The sequence below is a fragment of the Meles meles genome, chromosome 19 (assembly GCF_922984935.1).
Source record: "Meles meles chromosome 19, mMelMel3.1 paternal haplotype, whole genome shotgun sequence".
In the NCBI taxonomy this organism is placed as follows: Eukaryota; Metazoa; Chordata; class Mammalia; order Carnivora; family Mustelidae; genus Meles; species Meles meles.
Window position 1 is genome coordinate 56,163,222 of NC_060084.1, and position 11,422 is coordinate 56,174,643.

The following is an 11,422-nucleotide window of genomic DNA, read 5'->3' on the forward strand; positions in this document are numbered from 1 at the left end:
GATTGGCCTGTGTCCTGCTCTTCACCCAACCCCCAGCCCGAGCCTCAGGATGCAAGTTAGGAGCGCTCAGCAGCCTGAGCTGCCTTTATTGATGCAAGGTTTGCCGGAGAGTGAGGGACTTGGCAGGGTGGGGGAGCTCCAGGGCCCCGGAAATCTCCGAATCCCAGGGCTATAAGGGCTTGGGGTCTTGTCCAGTTCTCCCCTCTTAGAGTCGACGTGCCGGAGACTTAAAAAGGGAGGCTGGGGAGGTCAGAGAGCCCCTCTGGCCGAGCTCAGGGCCACGGCGCGCTGTGCCAGGAAGACCTTATTCCGCGCCTCCTGAGTAAAGGGTAAAGAGAAGTGGAGGTGAGACAGACCTCTCCCCCTACTTCTTAACATAACCAGGACCTCTTCCCACGAACCCAGTCTGGCTCACCGTCTCTATCTGACGTTTGAGCTCGGAGATGAGACGTCCGTAAGAGTTAGCCAAGGCCAAGGTATATGCCATCAGGATGCTAGAGACAAATGGAAGCCAGAACGCTCTTGGAGTATCTTCAGGGTAATGGCTGCTTAGAAACCAGGGATCCGGACCCCCAGCTCCCTCCTCCTCCCTCAGACCCAGGAATCCAGAGCCCCCAGGTCCCTCCTCCTCCCTCAGACCCAGGAGTCTGGACCCCCCAGCTCCCTCCTCTCTCAGACCCAGGAGTCAAGGACCCAGCCCCCTCCTCCCTTGGAAACAGGTAGTGGGGCCCCCAGGGTACACAAACTCAAACCCAGGAGTCTGGGCCCCCTCACCTGGAGATTAACAGAAGAGGCACAGCAAAAGCCTGGGTCCCCAGGAAAAAAAGAAAGTCCTGGGCGGTCTGCGGGAGTGTGTAAATAGACTCAGGGATGTGGTCCCAGATGGACGACTGCCCTCGGAATGGACCGCACAGCTTGGAAGGTGGAATCCTGAAGAGCGCAGAGACAGGCAGTGTTCAAGGATGACGGCGATTCAGAATCCTGGATGAGGATGGAGTGGGCGGGGGCAGGCGCCTTTCACACTTACAGGAAAAGGCTGTAAAGCACGGGAACAGCGGAGATGGCCAGACCCAGGAGAAGGACCAAGGGGAAAAAGAAATTCACTGTGGAAGCCCGAAAGGTGCGGGACGCCGGGGAGCAGGTGGAGAAAAGGGTGAACTGTGGCGAGAAGGAGACACAGGACTGTGAGTCCTAGCCTGTCCTTTTTCATCACCCAGGAGTCCTGGCCCCTTCTCAGTCAGGAACCGCAAGGCTCTGGTCCTTTGCTGTCATCAGACCCAGGAGTCTGGGTCCCCTCTTCCCTTGGACGGACAAGTTAAGACGCCCTAAACTCCTCCTCCCACATCTAGGAGTCTGTCCCCCAGACCCCTCCTCTCTCAGGATCTAGTAGTTGGGGAGCCTTGCTTCCATCCTCCTCCAGGACCCAGGAATCCGCCACACTCCTCACCTTCTTCAAATAGAAAAGTAGCAGGAACTTGGCCGTGTTGAGCAGAGGTAGTAAAGGGCAGAAAAAACTTCCTACCCAGACCACCGTCTGCGCGTAGATGAGCCCGAGCACCTCGTCGGGCACCTGGAACTCCTGGGTTCCCACCACACGACCCAGTGCCCCGGGACAGAGGCCGCAGAGCAGCCTGGGGGCGGGGCAGGGCGGGGTCGAGTCAGAGGCGTGGTGGCCCGCCCTGCCCCGCCTCCGCCGCCCCGCCCACCAATCGGAAGTCAAGATATCGAATAGGCATGGAACTTCCAAAGCCCTGGAGTGGGTGTGTCCAGAGGGCTAGTGGTAGGGTCGGGGGCAGAGGGAAGTAACTAGGTAATGGGAGGGAGGGGTCTGCGTACAGAGGGCAAAGAAACGGAGCAGAGGCGGGGCTAGCCAAGGGGGTGGGGGCACTGTGAGGAGCGGGGCTCTCACTTCCGAGGAAACTGGACGAGCAGCATGACAGCCAAGCCAGTCAGCAGATCAAACAGCAGGAGTTTGTACATCTCCTGCCCCAGCCGAGTCTCCCAGCACTGAGGAAGGAAGTCATGGGTCAGGAAGACCTCAGGACCCTGGCACCTGGAGCATCCAGGCCTCCAAATCACAAGCGTGTGAGATCCTAACAATCCTTTGTCTGGGGCGGGGGGGGGGGGGGCCTCAGTTTTTTTATTTTGTTTTTGTTTTTATCATCTGTACCCTTGTCCTCAATGGGAGGGTGTTCTAGCACCTTAAACTCCTCCTCCCTCTCAAACCTGGAGTCTGGACCCTCAGAGACCCAGGATTCGGGGCCCCTCTCCTTCTCACCGGTAGTTCCTTGTAATTGTAGCCACAGGTTTTGCACTCCTCAGCCTCAGCCTTGCCTCCGCAAGTGATCTGATTCCAGAGAGAGAAGAGCAGAACTAGCAGGGAGGCCAGGCGGAGAAACACGGTCCTGGCAAGGGGAAGGGAAAAGGAATCAGCACTGACCAGTGCTCACCCGAAACCCGCCGCCCACAACAGTGTGGAACACACGGTTCTCCCCACTTCACAGATGAAGAAACGTAGGTTCTGTGAACAAGAATCAGGATTTGAATCCAGATCTCACTGGGTCCAGAATTCTGGGGATTTCCGTGCCTTATGTATTAGAGCCAGTGTCCTTCAGGCCAGCCCTGCCATCATCCCCAGCACACCCCCAAAGGCTAGAACCTGAGCAGGATAAAAACAATCTGGCAGCTCCTGGTGTAGCCCTCCAGTGGGGCAATGAGCTTGAACACAGGTGGCAGCAAGAAGTTGACTCCAGAGATGAAGATGGATGGAAGGTAATCCACCCCAAGCTTGAGCAGTGGCATCTCCTGGACAAGGGGCATCTCCTGGGAGAGAGGGACCAAGCAAAGAGACCCTAGGGTTCTGGTCCTTCAGAACCTTGCTGAACATCCTCCCCCAGCCTCTTCCTCCAGCATCCCAAAGTCCAAGATCCAAACGTACATCCCATCCCTCTTCCTAAGATCCTAAGGAATTATAGACTTCAGTCTCTTTTAACCTTGGAAATGTACGTGCTGGAACCACAGGACCCTTCACACCTGCAGATCCACAGTGGCGCCTGCAGCCCAGTAGACTCCATAGAAGGCTGCTCCCAGGAGTGCAATCACCAGCAGATTGAGCAGGATGCGCACCGACCACACCCGGGCTTCCTGGCCCAGGGTCCGCACCGCAGCCTGGCGCCGCACCACAGCTTCCTCCAGCTCCACCTGAGGACGGGAAAGATGTCCATTTGGGCTCAATTCCCCCAGGCCCTACAGGGTCCTTCTGTCAGCCTGAACTGATAGAGCAACACCCCTCTAAGGAGTTCTACAATCCTTGTCCCAGTGCCTCCATGGTCCTCTAGGGGACAATTTTGATCTCCCGGCCCCGCCCCTCCACAGCCCCACCCAGCACCCCACACCACAGCCCACGCCCCAGCACTGCACACCTCGCCCCCTCAAGGCCCCACCCAGTATCCCCAAGCCCCGCCCTCTGAAGGCTGAGCTAGCGCTCCACATCCTGTCCTCCCACGCACCACCCCCTGAGGCCACGCCCAACACAAAGCCCCGCCCCCTGAGTCCAGGACCTGTGCTCCGTCTCCCGCCCCCCTCCCGCCCCCTGAGGCCCCGCCCAGCACGCATGCCCTGTATGGAATTCCAGTTCTATCAAGCTCCTTCTGGCAGCTTCCCGCCCTGCCCCTACCCCCTCAACCGCGCCCCACCGCCCGCCGCTTGCTTTTTCCTAGACCCTTTGACACCAGGTATCCCTATTGCAGTCTTATGTCCCAAGGCCCGCCTCCTTATAAGAAAGCTCCACCCGGCGTTTCTGAGCCCCACCCCGTCTCGGGGCCCCGCCCACGTACTTGGCCCCGCCCCCTCTCCTTACCTGCTTGCACACCCCCATCCCTAAGCGCACCTGCAACTCGTAGAGGATGCTGCGCTGGCGCAGCTGCACGTGCGCATCCCCACAGAGGCCGAAGTCCCAGGCGGTGAACACCCGGTGGCTGAAGCTGGTCAGGGCCCCTGACTCGGCCAACAGCGTCTGTTTGAGTCCTGACACGGAGCTAAGGGAGGGGAGAGCCAGGAGACGGGGTGTGGAGGGTCAGCCACGAGTGCGGGGGCACCCATCTCATGGGACACAGGGGGAAAGAACCCGAGGACCTTGGGCGTTGGGCGAGCTGCCACCTAGCAGAGGAAGAGTCAGAGACCAAGAGAGAGATTCAGGGGCCGACTAGGGAAGACACCCAGCAGATAGCGACAGAGCTCCAGAGAAACGGGCACAGGGACCCAGAGTGAGAAAGACAAAGACCCTGGGGAGAGACACATTTAGAAGGGAGACTGAGAGCCCAAAGGGGGTAGGATTCAGAGAAAGGGGGACAGTAAAACGAAGGCAAGATGTTTAGAGAGAGGGGTCAGAGACTCAGAGGGAAGAACAGATGTCCAGAAAGGGGGCGGGGGAGGAAGGCCCAGAGAAAGGAGGGGAGATCTCCAAGGGGTGGGGCAAAGACCCAGGGAGGGGACAGAGAAGCGCAGAGAGGGGAAAACACGGAGAAAGGTGGGCCAAGAGGCTCAACGCCCCGCCCCGGTGCAAGCCCCCGCCTCTCCCGAGTGGACGATTACAGATGCCTGCGCCCCGGTCTCTGATTCCACCTGCGCCCTCTTGAATCCATTCTGTTCCTGCGCCAGTGGAACCTTCTTTTTATTCAGATTAGATGGCCCTGCCCTTTAAAACATATTTCACAGCTTCTCCTTGTCCTTGAAAGTTAGGCTCCTGGGGCGCCTGGGTGGCTCAGTGGGTTAAAGCCTCTGCCTTCAGCTCAGGTCATGATCCCGGTGTCCTGGGATCGAGCCCCACATTGGGCTCTCTGCTTAGCAGGGAGCCTGCTTCCTCCTCTCTCTCTCTCTCTGCCTGCCTCTCTCCCTACTTGTGATCTCTATCTGTCAAATAAATAAATAAAATCTTTAAAAAAAAAAAAAAAAGAAAGTTAGGCTCCTTCATAGCACAGCCAGCCAGCACGCACCTGATCTCGACCCCCTACTTCTTGAAACTCAAATCCTGTCCCTGCACCTTCTCCTCCTCCTGGCCTTTCATAGCTCAGAACACTCCAAACCTCTTCTCACCACAGGGCCTTCGCACGTGCAGTTCCTGCTGCCTGGAATGCCCAGGTCTTAGTTGCTCACCTGGCTGGTTCCTTCTCTTTCTGGTCTCTACCTACAAGTCACCTCCTCAGTCCTTCACTGACCGCTCCATTTAGTGAGGGTCCCCATGCTTTCTCTACCCCAGGGGGTGGTAAACTACAGCACCAGATTTTGTAAATAAAGTTTCATTGGAACACAGCTGCTGTGACTTACTCTCTACAGCTGCCTTAGTCCTACAACAGAAGAGTTTAATTGAGACAGAGACTGTATGGCTGGAAAATGAACGAAAATATGAACATGTTTCCTATCTGGCCTTTACTTTATCAGCAAAAAACTGCTGATCCCTGCTCTCTCTTCCCCATCATATTCTCCCGTTGATTTTCTATATAGTACTGCTCCCGAACGGACATCACTGACTTGCTTCTTAACATAAAAGTTGCTTTCTATATCTGTCTCTGTTCATCTCTGCTCCTGGGTGGTGAGGTGTACCCAGGTAGGGGGACCTCCATCTGATGTCCCAGGCATGGCATCAGGAGACACTCCACTTTTTCTAAGTCCTGGGTTTCCTTTTTGACTACAGTCCCGCCCCTGGAAGAACTCCCAGTCTTGCTCGAATGCCAGTGTGTCCCAGATCTGTGCCTCCAGTCCGGACCCGTCTCCAGAACCCATGTGTGCGACTGCCTACTCACCAGTCCCTTGGTTTGTCCAAAGGCCACTTCGGAATCAACCCGCCAAAGCCACACTCCCCGCCGACACGGCTCTCTCTACAGCTCTCCCCTTCGCGGCAGCCACAGCACTGGCCTTCCAAGTGTGCAGGCCCAACACCGGTCGGTCCTCACTTCCCACCCTCTCTGTGCCCCACCTCCAAGCAGTAGGGAACCCTCTGGGCTCTACTCAGCATACACCCAGAGACTCCCTTTTATACGAAGGACAGAACAGACGGAAGCGGTCCATGGTGTGAACAGAAAGGAAGGGGTGGGGGGAATTCAGGGGGAAAGAGGCAACCTGAGGTCTTGAGGGGGCTTCTGGAGGCTGGTCGGGTATTATTTCTTGATATGGATGGCCACATACCAACCTCTGTTCTTGGGTTTCTGCATTTTTCTGGATATGTGAGATACTTTTTAAATGAAGAAAAAAATACACAAACAACTAATATTTGACAAGGGAGCCCACATACTCAGTGGGAGGGGAGGACAGTCTTCAACAAATGCTGAGGAAACTGGGCAGCCACATGCAGAAGAATGAAACTGTGCCTCCGCTTACACCACTCACAGAAATTAACTTGGATTAAACACCTCAATGTAAGACCTAAAGCTGAAAAAAGTCCTAGAAACAGAAATGATGGAAGACCTCCTTGACCCCTGCCTTGGGGGCGATCTTTTGGACAGGACACCGAGAGCGCAAGCAGCAAAAGCAGACAGGGGCAAGGGGGGCGACCCCACGTGTCAGATCCGCTGTGCAGCAAGAGAAACAATGCACAGAGTGAATACGAATAGGAGAAAATATTGGCCCGTCCTGACAGTGGGGTTAGTAGAAAAAACATCGAAAAAGAACCCAGACAACATCCAACAGCAAAAAACAATTTTTCAAGGGGCCGAGAAACTGACTAGACATTTTTCTGCAAACATCTAGAAGGTCAATGGGTGCTTGCGCAAGTGTTCGTCATTACTGGTCAGCAGGGACATGACCATCAAACCCCAATGAGCCATCCCCTCCCACCCGTCGGGATGGCTCTCATCAAGAAGGCAAGACGTAACACGTGTTGGTGAGGACGTGGAGAGTGGGGAACCCTCGTGCACTGCTGGGAACGTAAACTGGTGCGTCCCTGTGGAAAACAGTATGGAGGTCTCCGTCCCCCCCAAAAAATAATTAAAAACAGAGCTGCTGTATCGCCCAGCAATCCCACTTCTGGGTATGTATCCAAGGTTAATGGAAAGAGGATCTCAAAGAGACATCTGCACCCCACATTCACTGCATTACCAATAGTAGCCAAGATACGGAAACAACCTGACGTCTCCTGTCTCCCAGCGCTGGCTAGAGATGGAGGCAATCATGTTGCAATATATAAGTGTATCAGTTCAACACTTTGTATGTCTTAAGCTTACACAATGTTATTTCTGTCCATTGTATCTCAAGAAAGCTGGGGGGTGGGTAGAAATTCAGTTCTTTTAAAAAAGAAGAAAAATCCAAAATCAGCCACTGCCACCACCCCGCTCCAAGCCACCACCGTCTCCTGCCTGGATCGCAATACCTTGTAACGATTCCACCCGCCACGGGCTTGTCCATCCCTTACCCCCTTCCCTCCCTTCTTTCCTTCTTGCTTCTCCTTCTCCCTCCCTCCCTCTCTTTTCCACAGAGCCAGAAAGGAAGAATCCTTTATAAAACCTAAATCAGATCAGGGTGATCTTCTGCTCAAGGACCTGCAGGGAGTCCCATCTCGCTCCAAAAGCCTCCAAATCCTTTACAGACAGCAGGTGCGTCTCCACCGGCTCCCCCCACTGCCTCCGCCCTGGGCCAACTGGCTGCCCAGGGCGCCCTGCACCACCTCACCCTGCTCCTGCCCTGCTCTGGCTGTGCGCTCTGCCTGTGATGCTCTCTGCCCTGGTATTTACTTGACCGATCCCTCTCCCTCTCAACTGCTTTGTTTAGAGGTCTTGTCTCAATGAGGTGGCCCTGGGCACCTAATAAGACAGCAGCCCACCTCACCTGCTGCATCCAGAGCCCTGCGTCCAGAGACCTGCTAACACGCCCCGTCACTGACTCATGTATGGATGACTGCTTATCACCTGTCTCCAGCTTATAAGCTGTCAGCTTCACTGGGGCAGGACTCGGTCGGGTGTGTTTCTTGTCCTGTTTTGTCCACTGTCTAGAACACGGGCTGGCACATAGTAGGGGCTCAATACGTATTTCTTGCGGGAATGAACGAACCACCCCAGTTTGTTTCCCATAGAGCACTCGCCCCTCCAGAAAAGAGGTGGTCACTTTGCTCAGCTACTATCTTACCTTCCCCTCCTAATCCCTAAGCCCCAGGAAGGAGAAACGGCCCATCATTGTCCCTGGTCTTTAGCATGTATGAAGCATTTTTAAGTGTGATTTCAAGTCCAACTGAGAGAAAGGGATCACAGAGCAAGACTCTGGATCCTTGGGGAGGGGTCTTCTCCCAGTGCTAGTCTCTCCCCAGCTCCCCGGGGCCCCGGGGGCCCAGTGTTACTGACCGATGGAGGATGAGCAGCAGGTCCAGGAGGCCAATGACAAAGACAGAGCACAGGTAGGTGACTGCCAGGTGTGGGCGGGGTGGGTAGAACCCATAGAAGAGAGGAGACCATTCTAGAAAACCCTGCAAAGGGAAAGTGCACCATGCAGTTGGGCGATCAGAACTGGGGGCCCTGAGGCTCAGAGGGGCTCTCCCAGGGACGCACCTCTCCTGAGAGCAGGTTGAAGAGATGGGTGGGGAAGGCAACCAGGCCCTGGGGGTTGGGGTCATAGAAGCCGCAGGGTGAGGAGGCGTTAGGGCCCGGGGGACCCGGGGGAGTCCCTTCCAGCCAGGTGGGAAGCAACGTCATGCAGGCCTTAAGTATGGACGCCAGCAGGTTGAGAAGCAGCAGGAAACGCAGCAGGGAGAAGTAGGACTCCGTGCCCGCGCCAAACTGGCCTGCAGGGGGAGCCAGAGAGGCCTGGGGCTCCTTTCTGAGTCTGGGGCCTCCTCCTTCAGACTGGAGCGTCCAGGCCCCCAGACCCTCCTCCCTCAGACCCAGTAATCCAGACCCCAGCCTCCACCTCCTCCACACCCGGGAGTCCAGACCCCCAGCTCTTTCTCCTTCAGACCCAGAGTCCAGGCCCCCAGCCCCTCCTCCCTCAGACCCGGGAGTAGGACCCGCCCCAAGACACCAGCCTCAACCCCACTGCACCCCCGATTCTCTTCAGCGTCCACGCCCAGGGCTGCAAGGTGTGCAGGCCCGCCTTCATCTTCTCCTTGGACCGCCGAAGCCACAGGGCCCACTGCTCGCCTCTGGAACCCAATCTCTGAGCACCCTGGTCCTTGGCATGGCTCTGCCTGGTGGGAAAACAGATTCAGAGCGGAATAGGAAGGGCCCAGCAGCCCCAACTGGACACCACCCAAACGTAGCAACAAGACAAGAGCGGGACCAGGAAGTCAACGGCAGCATATCGGTGACTAGGGATACTCTGGGCCAACAGGAAGAGGCACAGAAGCCCGGCTGGGTACTCAGACCGCAGGGATCCCCGCACGGAGCTCTGGGCAAGCACGCAGCCTGCCCTGTAGGGATGCACTCGCCGGTGGCAAAGCGCCACAGGAAAGCGAGAGCTCGTCCTAGACGTCTGGGAGGGGACACTGTGGGGAGAAAGGGGGTGATACGGGGCACGTGGGGTGCCTCTGGGTCCCGCCGAGGTGTCTCTTGCCCTCCATGGAGTCTGCCTGGGAGCTCACCATGGGAACACTGTCAGTGTATACACAATGCCTCGTACACTTTTCTGTAGGCAAATGTCATAAAGGAAAAGTAACAAGGGAAAGAAAAAAGGAAGGTGTGATCCTGTGATTTATAAATATATATCTGGTTTCTGTCCCTGTCCCTGGCAAACCCTTGGGATGCCCTAAGTGATGCGATAAATGTGTCTTTTGTAAAATAAATGAGGTGTGTTTGCACCCAACTAAGAGTGGGGGCTGGTTGCTAGGGGAACCTCCCCCGCAGCTGCAGGGAGACGAGCAGGGCTGGGTGGTGCCTTCTGTCACTAGCGGCCAAAGATCTCACCAAACATGGCTGTGTGACGAAACTGCCCTAAAACCCCAGAACGATGGGGTTTGGAGAACAATATCCAGACACACGACCCCATTCTCAGAAGAGCCTCGCACCTGCTTCTTAGCTTCTGCTGTTTCTGGGAACAAATGGTATCCCACAGGTACCCCCCGCTTGCCCGAAGTTCCAGTACCTTCTTTGTTTTTAGGAAAGACGCACAGGACTCTGCTCTATGCCGAGCAGGTTTATGAAAGGTTTGCTAGGACACTGTCCTTGGGATAGCAGGGGACACCTGTCAGTGTTGACCTAGCCGCCAGCACGTTCATTGTTCAGCAGCCCTGCGAATTCTGCAGACCGGGGAGGGAAAGAGGAAGAGTCCGGAGGCAGAGACAGACTTACTGTAGAGAGGGAAACGCAAAGAACAGATTTCAGGCCCAGGGAGAAAGAGCCTGAGCAGAGACTGAGACTGTGAACCTGGCCGAGGGAAGAGTCCCAGCGTCAGGGAGACAAGACTCCTTGGAGTCAGAGAAGCAGAGACATGGGCATGGGCGAAAGATGCCAAGAGAAGCAGGGAGCATCGGACGACCCAGTGAGGAGGAGACACAGTGCCAACAAGCTGAAGGACGGCCCTCACCTGGCTGGAGGTGGGACAGGAGACTCACCTGTGTGCCCGGCGGGCCTGCAGGGGCCACGGCAGTTCCCGGGAGGGGAGGGGCTCCTCCAGCTCCTTTTGGGCAGCTTCTGCAATGGCCTGGATATTCCTGTCTCCATCTTCTTCCTCCTCCTCCGATGCCCCCCATGGCAGAACCCCAGGGCCTCGGTACCGAAGAGTAGCGGCACTGGGGAGCTCATTCAGCACAGAAGAGAGCGACGGGCCTGGGGCAGGACAGCAGGGACTGGGAGGACGCAGGAGTCCCAGCTTCCGCTCCCTCCTCCCTCAGACCAATAGTCCAGACCCCCAGCCCCTCCTCCCTCAGACCCAGGAGTCCAGACCCCCAGCCCCTCCTCCCTCAGACCCAGGAGTCCAGACCCCCAGCCCCTCCTCCCTCAGACCCAGGAGTCTGGGCCTGATGCCCCGCAAGCACCCAAATGTGGGCCCTCTAGGCCCCTACTATCTCAGGACTGAGAAGCCCACTCTTCAACTTCCTTTTCCAGCTTACTCAGTTTTTGAACTTGGCCCCCCTCCCTTGAGACTGGAGTCTGCACCTCCAGACTCCTCCCCAGGGCGCAGGAGCCCCATCCCCTGGTTCCCCTCTCCCTCAAAACTACCAGGAATCGAAATCCCTCCGCCTTTTGCCCTCTGGACCCTGGAGTTCCGGCCTCCCTTCTCTGCCTCCCTCAGGACTTCCACCAGCCCCAGGGGCTGGGTCCGCGGCCCCCGACTCCCGCACCTGCTCTGGCCCCCCGGGGTGCCGGCCACCCTCCAGAGGAGCCCCAGGCCTCCGGTTCCCCCATCGGGCGCTCTTCCATGGCCCCAGGTGAAACTGCTTCCGTCTCCAGCGGCCAGCCGGGCCGGGACTGCCCCAGGGAAGGCAGGGACTGGGGCAGGTCCGTAC

General features: G+C 56.8%; 1 protein-coding gene across 1 annotated transcript; it reads right to left on the reverse strand.

Moving 5' to 3' along the window:
• Nucleotides 1-56: 56 nt before the first annotated feature.
• TMC4 (transmembrane channel like 4) lies at nucleotides 57-11,419 on the reverse strand. The gene is made up of 15 exons (XM_045987334.1): nucleotides 11,258-11,419; nucleotides 10,529-10,742; nucleotides 9,021-9,166; nucleotides 8,532-8,764; nucleotides 8,328-8,449; nucleotides 3,890-4,037; nucleotides 3,034-3,201; nucleotides 2,660-2,823; nucleotides 2,279-2,405; nucleotides 1,910-2,007; nucleotides 1,448-1,631; nucleotides 1,028-1,158; nucleotides 775-930; nucleotides 416-494; nucleotides 57-318 (listed from the first exon to the last, which is right to left on the reverse strand). Exons 1-15 carry the CDS (start codon nucleotides 11,334-11,336, stop codon nucleotides 250-252), a joined length of 2,118 nt encoding a protein of 705 aa, XP_045843290.1. The 5' UTR covers nucleotides 11,337-11,419; the 3' UTR covers nucleotides 57-249.
• Between the last annotated feature and the right edge of the window lie 3 nt (nucleotides 11,420-11,422).